Genomic DNA, 22,773 nt, shown 5'->3' with positions numbered 1-22,773 from the left:
TGGCGATTGGATCGCACTTTTTCGTAAACACGCTTCACCAGATCGTCCGTGTGAATACAGTTTCCACACTTCATCGTTATGACAATTTGAAAGCCGTTTCCGAAATTCTGTGGTTCATTGTCTGAACTCCCCTTCACTCACTGCTGTTGGTCCGTAAATTGATATAAGATGCATTCTGTTCTTTGCCGTTCAGAAATCGTATGACAGAGCTCACTTGATATTTAGCAGGATTTTGCATTACTGCTATTCACACGTTCGCTGCTCCATTCAGATGATTCTACTTGTGCACAAGCACATAATACTAGGATGTGTTTTAGTACATAGTACTCTCATTACTGTTGTCAACCTCACATAAAAAAATATTGGCCCTTTTTCAACATGTGTCTGTATGTTTAAGTGTATCGTTCCTGTGTTTCCTGTTACCTTCCTCAGCGGATCAGGAAGCTTACCAGAAATTCATCAGGAAACTTACTAAGAATTCGTTTCACTAATCAGAACTTTGTCTTGCACTTTTATATTAATACTGCAATACTAGTTCCGTAGCAACTCACATAGTCACCTATTTCGTTATAAGTCAGTTAAGTGCTTTACTGCATTAAGTAAACATTTATATGTTGTGAATAATATTACACGGTTAAAGAATTGCAATTCACTGAATTTTAATGTAATTAAAGTTTAACATAGATGCAATCTTACAATAAAATCTTCAGGAAATGCCTGCCATTAGTGAGCAAAATTGTTTCGGATAGCTCTGAAAAAGTTTCAAAACAGAGGGACAGTAGTTTCAAAAAATCTACATTTTCATATTAGCCACAGAACTTAAAAGTAAATTTTAAGAAGCAAGACTGATTGTAAGTGAGCTACCCAACCCACGGGAACACTGAAGCAGTAGAAGGTGTAGAACTTTAAATACCAGACGCAGTAAATAAAACAGTGCGTATAAAAATTATTATAAATATACAAACTCTGACACCATTATTAAAGAAAGAATAATTAAGGACATTGCAAAATGTGAGAAAGTACTTGTATAAAACACAACACTGAAGAAAAGAACAAACGCAAACAAACCTGAGTTCTTGAATATTGGAGCATATCTCCCGGCAAGAATTTTCTTGAATGTTCTCTTGAGTGTTATCTTCAGTAACGCTACACACGTGTTTACTTGATTCTTCCATAGGAAGTACATAACCACTGACTTCTGTTTTTAAAAAATTCAAGTTACTATATAAAATGTTCATATTGAAATGTAAATCAGACATTGTCAAACGCTTAACCAAGCATATTGGTCTTGATTTTAGTTTCCAATCTGCTGTTGTTCCATCCTCATTATCTTCTACATGGAATGTATACTTAGGCTCTAAAATTCCTTTCAACAAGGTTGATTTAATGTTATTATATCTCTCCGTTTCATTTCTATCTTTTACGTTGCGTTTCAATTGTGACATGGAACGTTTTGACAGATTCTCATATTCCAACTGACGATTACTACTTTTATATATTTTACAGTTGCAATCTTTAAAAAAATCACTTTCTGTCTTCATTTCAACTTTATTTGAAGCCATTTTCAAACAACTGAAAATAATTCAGTTAACACTAGAACTGTTGACGATGGAGGTTTGAGATCCACAGCACTCAGTGATTGAGCGAACTGACTGACACTGAAAGTATTAGCAAATATATTATTAGTTATTCTGTAACATTACAATCTACGAAACTATACCAAAATAAGTGTGAAACTTATCTACTTTATTTAAATAATACGTAAGATTACTTAGAAATTTCTTAGAATGTATGGTAAAAACGTGCATGGAAATATATCATCAATATATTTCAAGTAGGTAAGTTCATCTAAAACAAAGAATATTCAGAAGTATACACATTTGTATTACCACCCAGCGAAATCGATAATTTGATATAATAAAATTAAAACTAAAGGGAGTTTTCAAGAATTAGTGAATATCATATAAAATAAAATTAATAACATAAACTAAGATATGAAAAAAGATTGCGCAAGAATAATGATTATCACCACACGTATTTACAGGCACGTTAGCAAGGGTCAGGTCCTGGTAGTCCTCTAAATTAAAACAGTCCGATTTTAGGGGTTTTACAAATTCTATTACATCTTGATATTGAAATTGGACAGCTTACGAAGTAAATTCCTGCGTACGTACCTGCATTTGAGTTACTTTCCTCAAATTTTGAAGCTTGAATAAACCAACTCTGTGGTCAACTAGAAGTCTCATCTTGACATAATTGTTATGTACACAGCGTTCATTAGATGGTGTTCTCTCCCATTTCTTTTAATATTCCATCAGGTAACTCACAATCTCCTTTCTCAAGCAATGTCCTGACCAATTTCTATCTTTTCTCAAGTCTATTTCAACATTAGTTTTCGCTCTCAGAATAGTCCTGACATTTCCTCATTGATTTGGCAGTCGGCCAGTTAATTTTCTCAATTCTTCTCAACACACATACTTCGCAAGCCTGAAACTATTTATTTATTTAAATATTAGTTTTGCGCAATGTTCAACTTCCTGCTTCGTAAAGTATACCACCATACGATCATTCTATGAACCTTTTTCATATTTCTGTATTTAGTCGTCTATAAATTAAGCTCTCGTTTTTAAAGAATTGTTTTGCTATCTCTTTTATTGCTTTATTTCCCGTTTGTGTTAGCCTTTAGTATCAGTACTATCTAGCTATTTAAGTTCAATTCTATCACTTACATTATATCTTTCCTTTTGGCTTTTGCCAATGCAAGATCTTCACCTTCTTTTCAATCAGGACTGCTTTTGTAATTTTAGTATTTACCTTCGTTCAATATTCTTTGTTGTTTCCTAAAGTTTTCTAATGTACGTTTTGTTCCAGGTTTCCATATGCCTGCACATATATACTCCTTCTATTGAAGTAAGCGCACATTTTAGAAGTCACATTCGTGCCTCTATATCGCTGTAGATTGCGTTTCACTGATAACATATAACTAGACCCGTAACATCCAACGAATAACCATAAGAGTATACCAACTGAAATAAGTATACCAACTGGTTGTATGAAAAAGAATACTCAAACTAGGTCCAAATGATCAAAATGAAACAATGAAGAAAGTTAAAAGAAAATTCAGAACTTTGAGAAAACTCAGAGGCATTACTAAGTCAATTAGGACGCGTTGGGATCGAGCCAGAGACCCGTTGAAAGTGCTGTATCACTCAGGTATCGTGGGTCCCTCCAATCTACGTAATGCTAATTACACAACCACAAAAAGAAACAAAATTTCCATGCACTGGAGTAAAGGGTATGGATTTTGTTACAGAAAATCCAAATTTCGAAACCCTAGGGCGACTGACCATCCCAATTTTATTTATTGGCGAGAAACTTGAGTAATTTTGGATAGATAGACGTAACACAGCCATACAAAAAACGTAAGTTGTGTGCACCGGACACCGGGGTATGGATTGGATGTATTTTCTAAAAAATCATTAAAATTTCAAAACCCCAGGATGATTCACCGTGTCAATTCCATTTTATCGGCGAAACATTTGATCAATTTTGGATAGGGAGAATACATGTAACACAGTCATACAAAAACCAAATATTGATTTATGGTTGAAAAATGTGTCGTCCCTATCCAAAATCGGTCAAACTTTTCGCCCATAAAAACAAAACTGACCTTTACTCGCGCTGGAGTTTCAAACTTTCGATTCTGTGAAACAAAATACGAGAGTCATTAGGAAAGTAAAGAACGTTTTGCGCTAGCGCGCGCGCGTATACCCCCCCTCCTGCTGCCGCTGGGTTATTGACCTGGGCATGCTTTAGCCTCAGTCTGGCACCAGCTGCGATCCGCTACGGTCCGTTATTGCTTCGCTGTGCGACTGTAAAATGTGCGATACAATTACTGATTCCGCCAAGTGTGAGGTTCGTAGTGTGATAAGATTTTTGAATGCAAGAAAAGTGCGTCCGATAGAAATTTATAGAGTAATCATTGAGGTGTATGGAAATGTGATGAATGAAGCATCAGTTCGTAAGTGGTGCATTATGTTTAATGACGGACGGACGAATGTGCACGATGAGGAACGCTTGGGCCGGCCTTCTGTTGTGACTGACGATCTCAAAGGAAGAATTGAGCGGAAAATTCAAGAGGATAGGCGATTCACTATTGATGGGCTGCACGAATTCTTTCCTGAAATTTCAAGAACTTTGTTTCCTAGTGTGATTGGTTCAACAGTTCTGTCTTTAATGTACACACGTTGACGTTCTGACCTCCTGATTAGCCCAAATAGATGGGCATTTTCCGTGTTGAAATCTTGCATGTTGTAAAACGAAATGAAAATATTGTCTATGGTTTCAGAATCGATATCCTTCATATCTACACCACTCAGTTTTACAACATATTACATCACTTCGCATTTTATCCGGTACTTCCTTCCAACGTAACTATTTCTTGCGTTCCTCTTACGCTTAAGTTAATTATCTTTCCATGTCTTCGTTTCGTGGTCTCTTTCGTGGTTTAACAGACGAATCTCCCAGACTGGAATTACTTTCAACGTCATGCACAGCAGCCATTATTACTTTCAACAGCAACATGTATCAGCGGTTACACTTGGCTGATTTCTAGACTCACAACCAATGACAGATAGTGTTATATCACCACAAATTCACAATATAGCTGGAAGCGGGATACGTCATTTTTCCACTCAAGAGTTGCAGCTGAAAAGGGATACGTCATTTTTCCACTAACATTTTTGACACAAATATTTCCTCATTTTCTTCCTACGCTTATGGGATCCACAGTATACGGAGCCGAGTCATAACACTTACTCTCAATATACCGGATAGTTCCATGTATCCAAACATGTAGATATCTCGATTTTCCAAATTTTGTGGGATACGCCCCTTTTCCACTAAGCCCCTCAATTGGAAATACTACTTGTAATTAGAAAATTCTGAACCTAATCTAATAAAACTTGAAGAATTTGTCCAGAAACTAATAGTTTTCTTTTTATTTTAATGATCTGAAGATTTTGAGCTCCAGTTGTTGGAATGACACCAATACTCCTATTTTAGGATATGAGTTTACCAGATATAACAAAGAAGATTCTCAATTATGACTTGTCAAGGGTGTAAGTAATGTTGCAGCTTAATTCTATGTTGACGAATACAGTAGTTTTACTGCGCAAAACCTGGGTTTTATTCGTTTCTTGGGCGGTATTACGTTTCAGAAAACAACTCTATTAATAGCATGCAGTAGGGCAACAACCCAGACTTAAGCCATTCTTAATTATACATCACTAAGCAATAAGACGAAATTGGATAGTTTCCGTTGTCAAAGCTATCTTCATTATCATAACCTCTTATGACTACATATAGTAAATCTACCCTGAGAAGCCACTATTTACATACATTATTCTCTAGCCTGTTTGCTAAATCAAGTCCCTACTACACAATTAATGTAATTAACAATTACTCCATTGGCCTCTAAACTTCAGACACTATGGCTTCCGCTTCAGAAACTATCCGATATTCAACTAGGTACCTATCTTATGAACAAACATCAATTTCTTCTTCTTGAGGCATGTTTAAATTCAGTCGCGCTTTCCACCACATATCCTTCCAATTCCACACAACAAAGACGACGTATACATATATGTTTTAACGTTAGTGCTTCATTTCTTAGAAATAATTTTGGAATCATGTACACACATCGACTTCTGGTAAGCGTCAGTGCGTTGAAGTAGACAGAATTTTGAAGAGAGTTTATTATTTTCAGATGCTAAGTATAGATATTTATGGTTGGAATGATATTCCTCTAATTTTCGGATATTGTACACAAATTGTCTTAAAATATAAATTATTAACATTTTCCTTTTAAATATTTAATGCGGTTCCAATGACATATCATTCGAGCATTGGGTAGAACCAGATTCGACCAGCTCGAGGGTATGTGGATATAACATTCAGTCTTTGCTGTAAACAAAGATCTTAGCACAATCTACGTAGCTGAACTGCCATAAGTTTATACGAATTGTCTTATTTTCTGCACACTAACAAGCTTTCTTTTCTTTTTTTTTAAAGATTTTTTAAGGTTTTAAGATTTTTCTCTTTAAAAAAATAATCCATGTCTGTACTTTTCAATGAAAGTGATTTGAAATGGAAAACCCAGAAATTATTTCAAGAAGATATATTTTTATATTTGTTTCACATCATTTCAATCTTAAACAAGATTTCTTCACAAAAAAAGGAAAAAACAAACTTATTTTATTTTAATAAATGAAGAGACTGTACGTTATAATTTTATAAGCTTTTAGTCTTTACTCTTTCTAAATCTTTGTTATCAAGTCTATTAACGTCGTTTGCAATTTTTTTCTTTTCTTTTTTTTGGCCAGAAATTAAAAATATTTACATGTCCTAGATAGGTAATGTAGTTTCAACGATTTTATTTCCAGGAACTTAGGACGTCTTTGTAATGTATTAGGAGCTTTAAAATTATTTGTCAGAAATCGATAATATTTTCTAATAACAAATTTGTTTAGTTTTAAGATCATTAAACATATATTGTTATAATTTAAATAATGCTAATTATAATATTGATTTTCTAAAAATTTTGTTGTGAATTTTGAGTAGTATATGAGTTAAATCAGAATATTACATGCATTTTTAATACAACGAATATATATATATATATATAAGAAATATTTGGTAAGGCAAGCTTGAAACTATAAACATCCTTTTTTTTTAGCATTCGAACAGAAAAATGTGAAAGTTTTATCCGACTGACGGATATATTAGACTTGCGAATCTCCTTAGTGTATATAAAATTTATTTCAGAAACGGATAGCAGAATTACGGAAGCATTTTACTTTAGGTTAGTCAGAAGCAGTATTACAATATTCTAACAAGGAACATTTTTGAACAAGGTAAAATACTAAAACTACAAGCTGTTACATTTATTATATTTATTTGAAATTTATCAATTAATATCACCACCATAATGTTTCCAGAGGAAACTTGAAACTCGATGAAAGGCTTCTCAGCATTTGTGGTTTGGGTACCTTGAAGATTTAGTAGCATATTTTATTTCAGTCATAACGTCATATAAGTTTATGATGGCACAAATAATATTACATTTATGTACTTTTATACTGTTTCCTCACGAACTTTGCTAATTTGGAAATTGCTAAATTGTGCTTTATGAAGAAACAAGATCGATATTCTTAGTACATTTTTATTGGCATATGTCGGACTTTCTTTTATATATACTTCAAGGTTATGAATCTCAAAAGATATATTATCTCTAATAAACAATCTTTGGTAACAGGTATATCACGCATTTCAGATAGTACACGAATCGTGTTCTATTACATCCGGAAGACGTAAATTTGGCAAAGTGTGTCACTCAGGTAATGCCATATGATATTAATGCAAAAACTTAACATTTTAAATAACTATCGTATTCCTGGAAATTCTCTTTTTTCAAAACACACCTATACAATTGAGAATAGCTGTTGTCATGGTGAGAAATTATACTAGACTCTCACTTTTTTAATAAGGTAATAAAAATAAAAAAGGTAATTAAAAAGGAAAAGCCCTAAAAACGACCTTTAATTTGTAAGATCATGGCAAAAGTTAACAATTACATTAATGAATTAGTTATTCAGTTCACATCGTTTAAAAAAATCTCTGGTACAGCACAACGAGACGAGCAGAAAAACTAAGAGTTAGTTGATTCTGATAACTGCTTGATGAATAACTTGTGCAAAATGTACAAAATCGTGCCCATTAAGTAGACAGACGAATAATAACTCTGTAAAAGCTTCACGTGCGAACGATTTAGTTTGTTTTAGTTACGAAAAGAAGTAAAATAGAAAAAAGTTATCGTAATAAAATAATGTAGTACGCCAACAATAATTCTTTATCCTGAGGAACCATAAATGCAACATATTAAAAGTAAAGTAACTTCCTCCCAAGATAATTCATCTGAGTGATCAGTGGTAGTAAAACGACAATCAAGAATGGAACAGAGATGACAAATCGGCCAACAGTGTCTTAGGCGAGTGATTCATTATAAATAATAATTAGACCTAGAAATATGTTTCTTTATCATATAGCTAATCACATTCATGAGTAGGCCTAAATTGATATATATTTCAACTTGTGATTTGAAATATACATTGTTTTGCACAGTGATTTTTAAGTATTGTATATTAAAATGTAAGACGCAAGTATTACGTATCCTTTCACAATTGCGTAATACGGTAGATTTGCAATAATACCAGCGTCACACTGAGGTAAAATATTTATATATTCCACAAGTGTACTTCCTCCACATAAAATAATATACAGTTGTAATATCATCCCGAACTATGAAACATGTATTTTGGGAAGTGGCAATAGGTGCAGCTGAACTTTCCACGAGTTTTTCTATTGGTTTCCCTGTCCCCGGCAAACAATATAACATTGGTATTATACGGCTGGCACAGGCCGATGTATACTAGGGGATCTTTGAAGATCATATCTGAATACTAGACTCAAACCGGTTTTTCTGATCATATATAAAACTATTATAACAGTTAAAAGAAAATACTGTCTAAGTTTCTCCAACCAACAAACAGTCCCATTGAACTTCGATAGAAACACAGTCACACACCGACCAACAGCAGTAACGCACATTTTGTCACGTAGTGCCACATTACAGTTATATATGTTACTAGTAAACATTTGTATTTCTGGAACCACGGGTATATAAATCTTCACTTATTGAGGAACTATCGAAATTGATATGACGAAACTATCTTTCTGTTATATTCCTATGAACGATTTGATCGTTTTCCAGACGTCTATATTGTATATTCATGTTCAAGACTATCAGTACTGTAAAAGAAGCAGCAATATATTAACAAACATAAATTTCAATAACTTAAGTACCTTTAATATTAATTTTCAACATTTTCAAAATTAGACTATGGCTGATGATTCCTAGTGAAACGTGTTTATGGGTCATGCTAAATCGAAGTTTTTAATCTATACTGCTTGTACTCAGTCTTGCTGCCTCTTAACCTATAAATGGCAATTTGGGTTATATAACGTCGACTCTTCATTTTTCTTTAACCAATAAAATTGGTTAATTTAATGGCATGTTTTCGACTTCGAATTCACATTATTTTTAAGGGAAAATCGATTTCTAACTTAAAGAAATGCAATATTGGATGTATCAAGCCTGGCAATCGGTCATAGCGTGATCTATATTTCATTTTAATTAGTTGAAATATTTGTTCCATGTAATTTTGTGGATGCTTATTACCAGAGCTTGAAAAGTCGTGCTTGGAAGTACCCGCCAGCCAAAACAATTTGCTAGACAGACCATTTTGCGGTTAGTGTTTATAAAAAAAAAAAAAATCACTCTGCGACACACTTTTTCAATATATTTTTGTCTTGTTTATTCGCATGTCTCCTACAAAAAGTGATATTTGGTATTTATTCTTGAATTCACTTTTTTGATTAATCAGAATCTATTCGCCAAATATACAAACGTACTCGCCACTGGGAAAGTACGTAGAGAAATGGTGATTTTGAATCTTTGAATAATACCGTTTCATAATTTGTAAAGATAAGGTTATTATCACATATAATTAATAATAATAAAATATTGATAACTTACTAATTTAAAAATATATTTATAAAAGAAAGTAAAATATTACAGCATTCTTTGGTAAATATATAGTCTAACCAATTAGTACTCGAATTTGCACTACTAGTAATCAATATTAATTCTTCTACTGCCATTACTGATATTGAAATGTTTTATACAATTATAGTAAGCGAGGACATTATTTATTAGTTTCAGGTATGATGTACTTAAACTAATTATTTTAAATGTTAGTAACTGTGATCGTTTATGAATTTTTTTTATAAGAAACTGTAATTAGAAAGTAAAAAAAGGAAAAGATACGAGAAAATAATAAAACGCACTAAGAATAAATCCTTAGTTTTTCGCAAAGGTTTAGAGAATAAACACCTACGTTTACCCACTTCAACTTTCCCCAGAGAATTTTACGAACTAACACCCTGAAAACAGATAGATGTAAAGACTTAATGGAATATTTTGATGCTATCTTCAATAGCGAAGAACTTATTTCAGTACATGTTGTAAAATAGAAATATTGAGTACTGCACATTTTTGTAAGTTCTGTCATAAGGCATCAAAGGACGCATTCTGTCTGCTTGCGTTAGTTGCAGCAAACATCTTTTCAGGTATCATTTGAAACATTCTTGATGTTTGATACAACATTAGTATATAAAATCTCACCACTCTGAATAACTTTCCAGTGATTTCTTATTATTAAAAGTTACTAGTAATACAATTAGGTCATATAAAAAAATAATTTCCTTACCTATTCTCATGAGAGCAAAATAGCTACCCGACTGTTCCAAGTTGAACTGTGCTTAAAAGTACATTTTCCTACAAATTGACATTTCAGAATTATTGTTGAAGTTTAGGAGAGTTACAAATTAATCGTATTCCAAATTATGAGAATTTCCAGAAAACTAAAGTGACTAAATGTGAGTTTTCTTCCTTAATGACATAACACCTTACTCTTCCTTCCTAATGCTCTCTTCTGTGCTGTTCCGAAGAGAAAAATAAATCGGTAGAAGAGAACAAAAAGACTGAAGTATTGATGTTTGAATGACAAGAAGGTAGATTAATGTTGACAGGCTTTAGTTTTCCGAATAATTTAAATTCCCGAAGATCTAAATCTGTGACAAGAAGCATACTCATCCATTAATTTTTTCCAATATGGAAGTATGACAATCCAATATCTCTTAAGTGTCAACCTTATAAAAAGGAACATGTTGCAGCTCAAACTAATTGTGGAGGAATTCAAGCAGCAAGTACATTCCGAATACAGGAAAAAATATTCGAATAATATTTAATATGCCTGCACGATCCACATATAAAAATGCTTTAAAAAAAGTAAATTATTGACACTACCTAGTTTACATATATATATCGCATAATTATGAATGTGCATCCAGGATGCAAACCTGATAACTAACACGGCTATACGTAAAAATATAAAAGAACACAAATGATAGTGTACAGTAAATTTATGAAATTATTAAGCTATTCTCAATGCATTAATGTTGTTTGTAAAATATATTTAGTGACTGAATGTGTTCAAAATAACATTTATTGCACACTCTTTGCACTTTATGCTTACAAGTGTAGCGTCACTAGTGTGAAAGCATTACAAGTAGTATTGAAATTCATTGTAAAATGTCACGTTTTTCAGTATTCTCATTTAGGCGAATACACATCGTCGCAGATACACCTGTTTGAGGAATACACGACACACCACCGGCCTATGGCACGGATCTACCAACTTTGCTCTCTGCTGACTTGATTAGATAATATTCTTGATTTTTGTAGCCACCTTAAAGCAATTTGTGTTTGTTCTTTGCACTGTAGTATTTATGACATATATTTCGATGCTATATTTATCCGGTACGCAAATCGTACTACTTTTTCTCACTTCCTCGATTTTTTCTGTGCTTCGTAGAGTAATGTTATGTCGATCAGCACTAATCTTTTGGAGGCCTATAAGAAGGTAATTAGTAAAAGAATTAGAACTGTACAACAATTATTTCACGTGGTGCGCCTAAACTTCAGTGCATACATATTGTAAATCTGAACACAAAAGAAACGCAGATCACGACGTTCTCATGTATACTATTACCTTCGCGTGTTTATGTTTCCAATGATGTATGTAGGACAGATTTAGGTAATAGTATACATGAGAACGTCGTGATCTGCGTTTCTTTTGTGTTCTATTACCACTTCTACATGAAATACCAAAAATTTTCTACGTAGTGCAATAGTAAGAAGTATCCATGTGCACAAGACATGCGGTATGCGTTAAATTCCCCCCCCCCTCTTACACACACATAGTCATAGATAAAGTACAAGGGCACTAGACATGCAGATATGAAGTACAGGTACGTTTTGTTTTATTTTCGTATCAATCGATAAGTAAATCAAAGTCGCTTTGTTACCCCCTTGGTAAGTTCGTAGATACTCAATGAATAATCCCTGAAAGTATGAGCGTCCAGCTCCTTCGGGAACTGACGCGGATTTACGTATACTATATCCCACCAGTGATGCTAGGTCCTAAAGTTAAAATTTCCCTCCGGAATGCTCAAAACTTCCCTTTTTAAGATAAAATTTCCCTCATTTTCGTTTACTGTATATATTTAATTGTTTAAAGAGAGCATTATTGGGTATCTATGGATTATTATACTGTGCCCTATCCCCACAATATATATTTGTACTTTTGATCTTCTGTTATTCAATGCAGGCCCGTATGTACAGGGACTAAGGGGGACGGGCCCCCTCTACATTTTTGGGCTGGCTACAGGTCAGCTTCAATGTTATCTTGTATAATGACATCCTCAAGGCAGGCCGCGGAATGTTTGTGGGAAAAAATGAAAAATGTGTCACTGTGAAATTCTGGAAAGAATGCCACCGTCTTTCGTCATACAGCAGCAGTGCTTAGTAACATAACATTTGTTGAAAAGCTAAATTTCCCTACATTTTATCTCAGATTTGTAAAATGTCCCTTTTTCTATCCTTAGAAAATTCTTTGCTAAATCTCCCTACGCAGAGGGAAATTTCCCTCAAACTAGCATTTCTGTATCCCACGCGAAATTAGTTCAGCACTACTGTACTCTCGTACAAACAAATTATTTCTTTATTAACTCATGTCTGTAGCAATTTTTCATTGTTGCCAACTCATCAATGTGCAGAACAGGACGGATGGAATGAATTAAGACAATTACAAGATAGAAACAAGGAATTTCCAGTAATGTACAGTAGTCTCCGTATTATTCAATTTTCCTGAAAATTTTACGCATTTTGTCATTTGTTGCAACTTGAAGTAAGCTTACAGTTTTATTCTCTCTTGCAATAAAAGAAGACTAATTTATTTCAGTTATCATTATGCAAAAATAAGTAAACTCGCTTTGGCTTATGGATATTGCAGGAAATGTGGTAGAAAATAAATTACCCCCAACATAGTCATAAAACATTTTCGAGCAGACAGTTAACCAAATCTTGACACATTTCTTACATTTTGAGATTGTAAAGTTAGAGTCTTGTATTTCTTTTAGTAGAACATGTACTAACTGAGAAGTTCCATAACTAGTTGCAGAGACAGTTCAGGAGACTCAGTTTAAATAGTGTGGACATATGGCATATAAACTAGTCCATAAAACACTAATCAGCTTGTGCTAAGTGGCCACTAAAAAGCACGTATGCTATCCAATCAAGTAAAGGCAGGATCATAGCAGGTAGGCCCGAGCTTTAATGAGGATGTGCATCCGTACGAAGCTGGCACGTTAGCGACGGGACGTATACCAATAAAAGAGGATAGTCAGAAAGCACACTTAAACATGCAATACTTTCACTATCACTCAAAGTTTATTTGAAAATGGGGCCTATGTTTAGCAGAAGGGGTCCAGTTCTTTTCTCTAAAAAATGTTACAATTTTGGTAATTTCTGTTCACATTCGGTTAGTTTAGAGTAGGGTTGGTTAGTTTAAGTTAGGTTAGGCCAGTTTAGTTTACGTTAGGTTAGTTTAGTTTGTGTTATATTAGTGTAGGAGTCCCGCATAATTTTCGAAAAAATGATAGAATTTCGCTTATTTCTATTAATATTACGTTAGTTTAGGTTAGTTCAGGTTAGCTTAAGTTAGTTTATGATAGGTTAGGTTAGATTTGATTACGTTATGTTACGTCTAAGTACTTGCATCACTCGTTTCTCCTGTAAATTTTGTGTTTTTCACGTGCTTCTGGACCCCTTGTACTAAACATACCCCGAAAATGGTGTGCACTGACACTAATTACCCATATTCATATTCTCATTTCTTCACAAAAATTATTTTGTGATTTTACCTACAAATTTTCTATTTGGTAGAACCGTCTGCTCGAGAGAACCCCAAAATATTGAGATTGTAAAGGTACTGTACAATATAAACACTTTAGTCATGGACAATAGACAACTATTGTCGTCGAACAAAACGTTACTTCCTGAAAACATCATTTCACTTCTCTTCTTGTCTTGTCCTATGACTATTATCAGTCAAATAGGTGGGTGCACCAGCTCAATAGTCATAGTGCTACAAATGCTAAATTGTCAAATGTGTACCTCAACCAGAGGATTTATGACTCAAAAACAAAATAGAATAAAATACAGGACACAATCGGGAAGAAAGGACACAAGTCAGGAAAATAGTCAAAGTTAGGGAAAGGTAAAAATCGGGAAAGAAGTTCAGACAGGGAAAGAGGGAGAAAAGCCAAGATGAACAGGGCAAAAAATTAAGGGTAAGTGGGAAGTGTAAAATGAAAAAAGAAAGCGTATAAAAAAAGAAGGGAAATTATGTACGTGTAAATGTAACAGAAAGTGTATGTGTAGTGTAGGTGTATAGCAAGTCCCACTTAATCTTCTTCCTCACGGAGCACCACCAGACACGAGGCACCCACTACAAAGCCACTGCCGAACTCCTCACTTCTCTTCATGGGGAGGATAAATTATCGGGACCGCGCCAAGGTTGGACTACGACAAGCCTAGACACGTTTTGTGTCCAGGCTTGTCGTTCGCCAACCTTGTCGTCAATGACCAAGAATGAGATATGTCAAAGCATCTCGGGGTCGATCGCGACAAGCCTGGACACCTTCAGGAATGTATCCAGGCTTGTTGTTGGCCAAACTTGTCGTCAGCGACCCAAAATGAGATGTGTCCAGGCTTGTCCAGGAATGTGTCTAGGCTTGTCGTCAACGACCCAATTTGAAATGTCTGTTCCAACAAACTCTACCAGTTAAGGGAGCTCCTCCGTGGCTAAGCGGTTAGCGTACGCGCCTTTGGCGTAGGATACCAGGGTTCGATTCCCGGTGGGAGCTCATGTGGTTCGGATTCCACATTAATCAGTAGGTCCACGTCTCATATAGCCTCGCTGCTGAAAGGGACGCTAAACTAAAATCAACTCAACTCTACTAGTTAAGGCGTTTCCAGTTCATACATACATGCCTTTCAATATAGAGTTGCATGGCTTGCATCTATATCGCTATTAACTAATTCTCGCCAGTCAGCTACTGCCCTCTACTAGAGAATTTTCGAATTATTTTAAATTTCTTTATCTTTTATTACAAGAGATTATTATTATTTGTAACTGTACCGAAATTTTGCTTAAAATATTTTCCGTATAAACGCAAATTCTGCGTTGGTGCATTATGTGACGTTCATCTGAATTCGTACACTTTGTGTTGTGTATGTCTCTCACTGATTGTGCTGCCGCCTAGTGGTGCTAAAAGACAGGGTAGAAGAAGAGGAAGAGGAAAGTAATGAGAGGCAACAACAAGTTTTTCAGTGTGTTGGTGTGTGTGTGTTTTATGCATGACTCAGCTAAAATTTGAGAATAATGCTAACTCCTGGACCCAAAACATTTTGAAGAATATAAATAGTAATATTCTTTTTTAAGAAAACTTTGATATTCGTAAATTCGCGTAATCATCCATTAAAAACAGTGCTGTTGATGTGGACGTTTTGGTAGTTTTGAAATAAGACATTATTAAAGTAAATCGACCCTAAATAATATTTCATAACGACGAGGTTATGGGATAGAGATTAGGTGTGAAAACAAAGACTTGGCAGGTTGCTCTTGTTGATAATGGACGTACAATGACAGACTAAACCAAGAAACGTCCAAACTACTTGCTTCATCCAACAGTAGCTGCTGCATAATGCTATTATAAGATCGACGTGGAGTGATCGTCGCCTAAATACATAAAATCGGAAGAAAGGACAATTTCTATACGTGGATTGTTTCAGATTTGGTGAGTGAGCAGCAAAATGTGATAATAGTGTCTGGCGCCATGACGAAATAGACAATCTTCGTGGACGATTTTAACGCGTTTTTACGAATTACTACGCAATCGGGGCTAAATATTCCAAATAATCAGTGTATCACAGGTATGTTTATCCATTGAATAAATGGCACAGTAATGTTTAAATTTGTTTGTTTTCTCTTATTCTAGATTGCATGACGAAGTAAGACTATGGTCATTGTGTCATTTGTAAGTAATCTATGAGAGTAGGTGATGTTATCATCTATATTTCATAATCTGCCTTAGATCTTCACCCAGGTGGTTCCGTCCGGATCTGGACCGTAACGGTAAGGTGTGTCGCGCCTTCCTTAGGCGATAGTCGTGGGGACGAAGTTTCCGAACCCTCAAATAAAATAGTGCAAAACTATATTATTTTAGGGCGAAGAGTAGAGAGAGTTCTCTGCGGAGGCCGGTTGAGGATGGTGTGCACCGCGCAGCCCTATGCTGCACCGTAATAGAATGGCTAAGCCCTTCACAGGGACTAAAATCTCTATCAGAAAGGTACGCGGATCGAGCCCGGATACCATATTAGAATGGCTTTGCCGATCAGGAACAGACTAGAATCGAACCCAGGTGCGTAATAGAAAGCTGCGCGAACCCAATACCGTAATAGAATGGCGTTTCCCTCCAGGGACGGATCAATTAATGATTATTCGCGTTTTTATTAATTGATTCGTAACCGATGTAACATCTGGGAGAAGATCTGGGTGTAATATTTGACAGGTTTTATTTCTCATGATATGCTATATGCGCTAAATTGGTGTTTGTTGTGTTTGTATACTTGTAACTTGCAATCATGGCAGAAAGTGAAAATTTGAGTTTGCAAACTTTGCTTGAAGCTATAAATGACACTAAGCAATCACTTAATGGTGCCGTGAATGAAACCCAAGCTCAGATAGAAAAATTTTCTCACGATCTTACAGGTAAATTAGAAACGTTAGAACATAGAATGGATGGGCGAATTCAGACATTGTCGACTGAGTTAGTACAAATGAGAAGTGAAATAGACAGGGTTAGTCGTACTTGTGCGGATAACTTTAAAAAACTGTCTGCACAGTTTCAGGAGAAATTAAATGTGCAAGAAACAAAGGTTGATGAAGTTAAGCTTGACGTGAAAAATAATGAAGACAAAATACGTTTTGTCAATGCTAGAGCTAATCAGTTAGGAGATCAAGTTAGGGACACTGAGGAACGTATTATAATGATTGGAAATAAAGTTAAGGATTTAAGTTCCGATGTCGATTTAGTGAATGATAAAGCTGAGCGAGCGCAGGAAAAAGTGGGTGAACACGAAAGTAGAATCATGAAATTAGATCAAAGTGTTCGTGAGATTTATGGTGTAAGTATTGCAACACGAGAAATAGCTCATCATACTCAAACGATAATAGATGATGTTAAGGGTGAAGTAGAAAGTAAATTCGAGATAGTAAATCAAGAGGTCAGAAACTTGTGCGTGAGTATGATTGAAAGTCAAATTAGGTCATCTACGTTCGTGGGAAATGTAAAGCCCGAGGTAGAAATTAAAGAAGAAAAAGTTGATACCAGTGTACGAAAAAATACCAACCCTTTTCTTGACTATGATGTTAGTCCTGTGTTAAGTGAAAATGATTCTTCGGATTCTCACAGTGATAATAGCCTTGTTGGGATAAAACAATCAAACGGAGGAAAAAGCGAGAAAGAAAAGTAGCTTTAAAATTACGAGATTTAGAATCTTTTGAGAAATTCTCCGGTCACGAGAACGAATTGACTGCCACTGCATTTTTACGTAAGTTTGAAGATCAAGCTTCGCTTATGTCAATTTCTCGTAGTCAATATTTAGAAATTATCAAATTTTTGTTGACTGGTTCTGCACAAAATTGGTACATAAACAATTGTGGGTTTTCACTTCTTACGATCGTTTTGCCGAATTGTTCAAATTAGAGTTCGAGAATGAACAGGTTCGTGCTAACAAGTTAATGATATTGCAATACAAACCCTATGATGCAAAAGTTGACGGGAGTGTGTACAATTTCGTGTCATATAGATGTAATAAGATACAAGAAATCAATCCCGACATAAAAGAATCGTTAGCTATCAGTATGATTCTCAATTTGATTCCACCCTACTACCGGCGTCAGTTAACAACTTTGTCTACTATGAATTTGTCTTCTGTATTGTCTGTTATACAAAGATTAGAAGCAATTCCTAGGTCTGATAACCGTAATAACAGCAATAATCATAGATTTCTGAAAGTCAACCAGGTGTCTGTTAATAAGAATGGTAAGCGTGAAAGTAATCAGAATAACGTTAATGATTGTGATGAATCAGATCAGGTACAATCGAACGAAAATTCAAACAACAGAGGTAATCGAAAAAGAAAAAAATATTTTCGTAGAAACAAAAAGAAAAAATGGAATAGTAATAGTAGTTCTGATAGGCATGAAGAAAGCGTGTGTTTTTGCAATCATGGTTCCAATGTAAGTAATACCAATGCTAATGTAAATCAAAATGAAGCCACTAGTGATGCGACTAATAGGTCAGCGAATGGTAATTCCCAAACGAGAAATTCACCCCAGACTGGGTACAGTAATGGAAACTTTGTAAATCCTTCGAATTTTGGTAATCCTACTGGCTTTAGGCCACCAAGACCGAATTTTACAAATGTCACTGCAGGTAATTTTGGGTTTCAAAATAGATTTCCTCCCCCAAACTAGAAGCACCCTGCCTGAAGAGTGCTCATAGCAGGGAATTAATTCAAACGTGTAGTAATGAGTTAAATAATGCACTCCTTCCAAATAGTCAGACTGTTTTTGTAAAGCTTGATAAAAATTTAATAAACTTAGTACAGTGGGATGATGTTTTCTCATCTGACGAAGAGGAAACTAAAGATTTTTGTAAAACTAATGTAAATTTGTGTGCCACTGCTGAAATTCTTGTCAAAATCATGAATGAGAATCTGTACGCTCTGTGCGATTCAGGTGCTTCGGCTAGTTTGTTAAGTTATATTGCGTGGAAAAAAATATCTAATATAGTGTCAAACGCTGTATTACAACCCGCTCCTCAAATTGTTCTAGTAGATTATAGTGGAAAAAGAACAAAATCAGTTAAGGGCGAGGTTACCCTCTGTGTAGAAATTGGACCTGTAACTTGTGATGTTAGATTTATTGTTGTCAGTGACCTTAATTGTAATTGTCTGCTAGGCAGAGATTTTTTATCGCTAGCTAATGCGAAATTAGACTTTGGCGAGAAATCCGTTACTGTAGGTTACGACCCTAACATTTGTAAGGTACCAATGAAAGAGTATGAGCACGGATTTGGTAGTGACCCCCTTCTAAGTAATGAAAGTAAAGGTAAAGTAAAAATACTTACAAGAGAGAGTGTTAATAAGGTTGGTTTTCATTTAAATAATGCGAATTGTATTGACACTGATTCTGCTATTGAAAGCGAAAACGAAGATGTAGTCGAACCTGTGCTAGAGTGTCCGATAATTCAGAGTTTAGAAATTCATAAGAAACGGCTGACGCAGGAATGGATGGATAGTTTATTAGAAAACAGTAAAGCATTTGAACAAGTAGATAAGTATACTACCAACAATGATTTAAACATAGAGCAAATAAAACGAGCACGTTTGAACGAAGCTGCTGAAGTAAATTTTATGTATCATTTTTATGTATGGGGAACAAATACATAAATTGGATGAGGTAATTCAAAAGTCTCATAATAATGTAAGAATAAATCAGGATGTTTGTAATACGAGTAAAATTACTCGTAATTCCCAAAGTCACTTTCCTTCTGTTACTGAAATTAGAACAAAAGTCCTTGAAATTGAAAATTTGTCTAACGTTCAAAAACAGCAACTGTATGATTTATTGTTGAAACATAGATTGGTTTTTAGCGACTTGCCAGGTAAATGTAATAAATTTGAATACACCATCGAAGTTGAAACAGACCAACCGATTGTAAAACGTCAGTACCCATTACCTTTTAAGTACAAAGAAAATATTGAACAGCAAATAGCTGAATGGCTAGAATGTAACGTAGTGGAAGAATGTATTTCTGTACATTGTCATCCTTTGTTGTGCGTAGCTAAGAAAAACACTAGTAAACTTCGTACTGTCGTAGATTTAACTCAATTGAACAAATTTGTGAAATTAAAGCAGTTAAAAGTCAATAAGATCGATGATCTTCTCATCAAATTTCAAGGAATTCAATTCGTTTCTTGTTTAGATTTTGTGGGAAGTTATTTACAAGTATGTTTAAGTAAAGAAAGTAAACAATACACAGCCTTTTGTTGGAATGGTAAAATGTATCAGTATACTCGAGTTCCGTTTGGTTAAATAAACGGAGGAGCTACTTTTATGTTGTGTTTGCAAACTGTCCTTGGGGCAGGTTTATATGAAAAAGTAGTTTCGTACATCGATGATGTCTCTGTAATTTCTATGACTTTTGAAGAACAGTTACAATTTTTGGATCAAATATTTTAGAAAGTTTACGAGGCTGGCATGACTTTAAATCTACAAAAGTGTACTTTTTGTAACACAAAATTCAGTTTTTTAGGGTTTGACATTAGTCCGCAAGGCATTACAAAAAATCCTTCTTACGTACAGTGTATCAAAGACCTACCAAGGCCTAGAAATTTGAAAGAATTGCAAAGAGCTTTAGGTTTGTTCCAGTGGTGTGCCAAATTTGTTGAAAATTTCGCTCAAAAATCTGAACCTTTATTTGGATTGTTAAAGAAAAATAAAAAATGGATCTGGGATCAATCTTGTGAAGATAGTTTTAACCAATTGAAAAGTGATTTGGTTCAAGAAGTAATGCTTGCACATCCTTTGTTAGATCGTGATTTTTGTTTAATTACGGACTGTAGTTCAGTTGCTTTAGGAAACATTCTTTTTCAAGAAGTAGATGGTAAGAAACATATTTTAGGGTTTTATAGTAGAACGTTAAAACCTGCTGAGAAGAATTACACTGTGACTGAACGTGAGTGTCTTTCAATTATAGTCGCGCTTAAACGTTGGTCTCAATTGTTGTATGGAAGACATGTAAAAATTTACACGGACCATAATTCATTGGTATATTTGCACAAAATGAGACAGTGGAATTCTAGACTTGCTCGTTGGAGTTTACAAATTCAGGGATTTGATGTACAAATTGTATATATTAAAGGTCGAGATAATCAAGCTAGCGATGCATTGTCACGTATCATTCTGTTTCCTGAGGTTGAAAGGTATGAAGTTAATAAGTACGAAGTGTTGCCATCTTGTTTTAAAAATTTGACTGTACAAGATTTAATTAGCAAGCAAAGAGAACATTCGGAGTATGAAAATATCATGAAGTATTTAGAGAATCCCAACGATCCTTATGTTAAGGTTAAGAATCGAAATATTGGTGAATTTTACGAAATCGAAAATGGTATTTTGTTGAATCGTAGTTACCATTTTCCTAATCAATGGAAAATTTGTATTCCTCCTTCACTTGTGAACGATGTAATTCAAAATTATCATGAACAAGGTCATTTTGGTTTTGAAAAGGTTTTAGGCTTTGTAAGTGATTGTTGTTATTGGAAGTCCATGCGTAGAGATATCAGCAATTATTTGCGGGACTGTGTTGTCTGTAAACGTACGAAAGTTGAAACTTCGCCACCAGCTAGACCTTTACAAACTGTGGCTGTAAAGAATGTAAGAGACATGGTCTCGATCGATTTGTTAGGACCTTATCCACCTTCTCATACTGGAAATAGATTTGCATTGTCAATTTTAGATGTATTTAGTAGATATTACACAATGTTCCCAATCTGAAATGCAACGACCAAATGTGTTTTGAGATGTTTAGAATATTACTATTTTGTAACCATGGGAATTCCAAGATCTATATTGGTGGACAATGGTGGATGTTTTGTATCGTCAAAATTTAAACCTAAAATGGAAGAGTATGGTATTAAGATTCACTATGTAACTCCTTACCATCCAAAGAGTTCAATTGTAGAACGTATCCATAGGGAGACGAATAGGTTGTTTAAATTGTTGTATAACGAAGAACATACTTCCTGGGAGAGATACATTTCTCAAATTGTCATTTTGTTGAACTATTCTGTGTGTAGTAGTTTAGGTGTCAGCCCTGCTAGTCTTCATTTGAATGTAAAAGCAAATTATTCTGTGTTGAAGCATTTTGGCATTGTAACAAACGAAAGCTATGATGAAAGTGAACCTGTAAATTGGGAAAATAAACTCATAATGGCTGACTACCGCAGAAGCGAAAAAGTTAGAAAAAGAAACGAGAAATATAATGCATCCCAAGAAAGTAAATACAAAATAAAAGAAAATGATTTGGTATTTCTGTTGCAATCACATTTGAGTTCAGCAGTAGACAAAAAGATCCGCAAGTTTTTCATGCTTTACAAGGGTCCACTATTTTGTAAAAATAAAATTTCAGACAAAGTCTTTGAACTTGTAGATCCTTTAACTGGAGAATCTTGTGGCGTACATTCTATTGATCGTATGAGAGTGTGGAGACCCACTCAAAAAACTAGGAATATCTGGTTAGAATTAGCTAAGAAACATATACATGAAAGAGAATTTGATTCTGTAAAAGAAAATAGTGAAAAAACCGACTCTTGTGAACCAGAAGCTTTAATAAATGTAAATTCTTTGAATATAACGAAAGTTAGTTTGTCTGTTTTCAACGAGAGCGAAAGTAATAAGTTCAATGTTCAGTTGTTGTTGAAAGAACTGTTGAAATGTGATACATATTTGCAATATTTAAACGATGAGCTAGATTGTCGGTATCGTACTCTTGTGTTAGCTTTAAATCATTTGCTGAATCCTAAGCTAAACAGACGTGACATGTAAAAAAAAAAAAGTC

The 22,773-nt window shown here is 34.6% G+C and overlaps 1 protein-coding gene across 5 annotated transcripts in view; it reads right to left on the bottom strand.

The window, feature by feature from the left end:
- LOC145668003 (uncharacterized) overlaps positions 1-14,174 on the bottom strand; it is a 51,623-nt gene extending 37,449 nt beyond the window's left edge. Inside the window, exons 1-3 of one of the 5 annotated variants that reach the window (XM_081735449.1) lie at positions 13,945-14,174; positions 2,175-2,493; positions 1,069-1,658 (exon numbers count right to left, since the gene is read on the bottom strand). In XM_081735449.1, coding sequence (XP_081591575.1) covers positions 1,069-1,562 — 494 coding nt within the window. In that variant the 5' untranslated portion in view covers positions 1,563-1,658; positions 2,175-2,493; positions 13,945-14,174. Of the gene's footprint in view, positions 1-1,068; positions 1,659-2,174; positions 2,494-10,388; positions 10,457-13,944 lie in introns of all 5 variants that reach the window. The other 4 variants (XM_081735451.1, XM_081735448.1, XM_081735447.1 and 1 more) reach the window with 4 other exon arrangements.
- Between the last annotated feature and the right edge of the window lie 8,599 nt (positions 14,175-22,773).

Source organism: Thermobia domestica, chromosome 13 (genome assembly GCF_964235325.1).
Source record: "Thermobia domestica chromosome 13, izTheDome1.hap1.1, whole genome shotgun sequence".
Taxonomy (NCBI): Eukaryota; Metazoa; Arthropoda; class Insecta; order Zygentoma; family Lepismatidae; genus Thermobia; species Thermobia domestica.
This window is presented reverse-complemented; position numbering and strand designations above follow the sequence as displayed.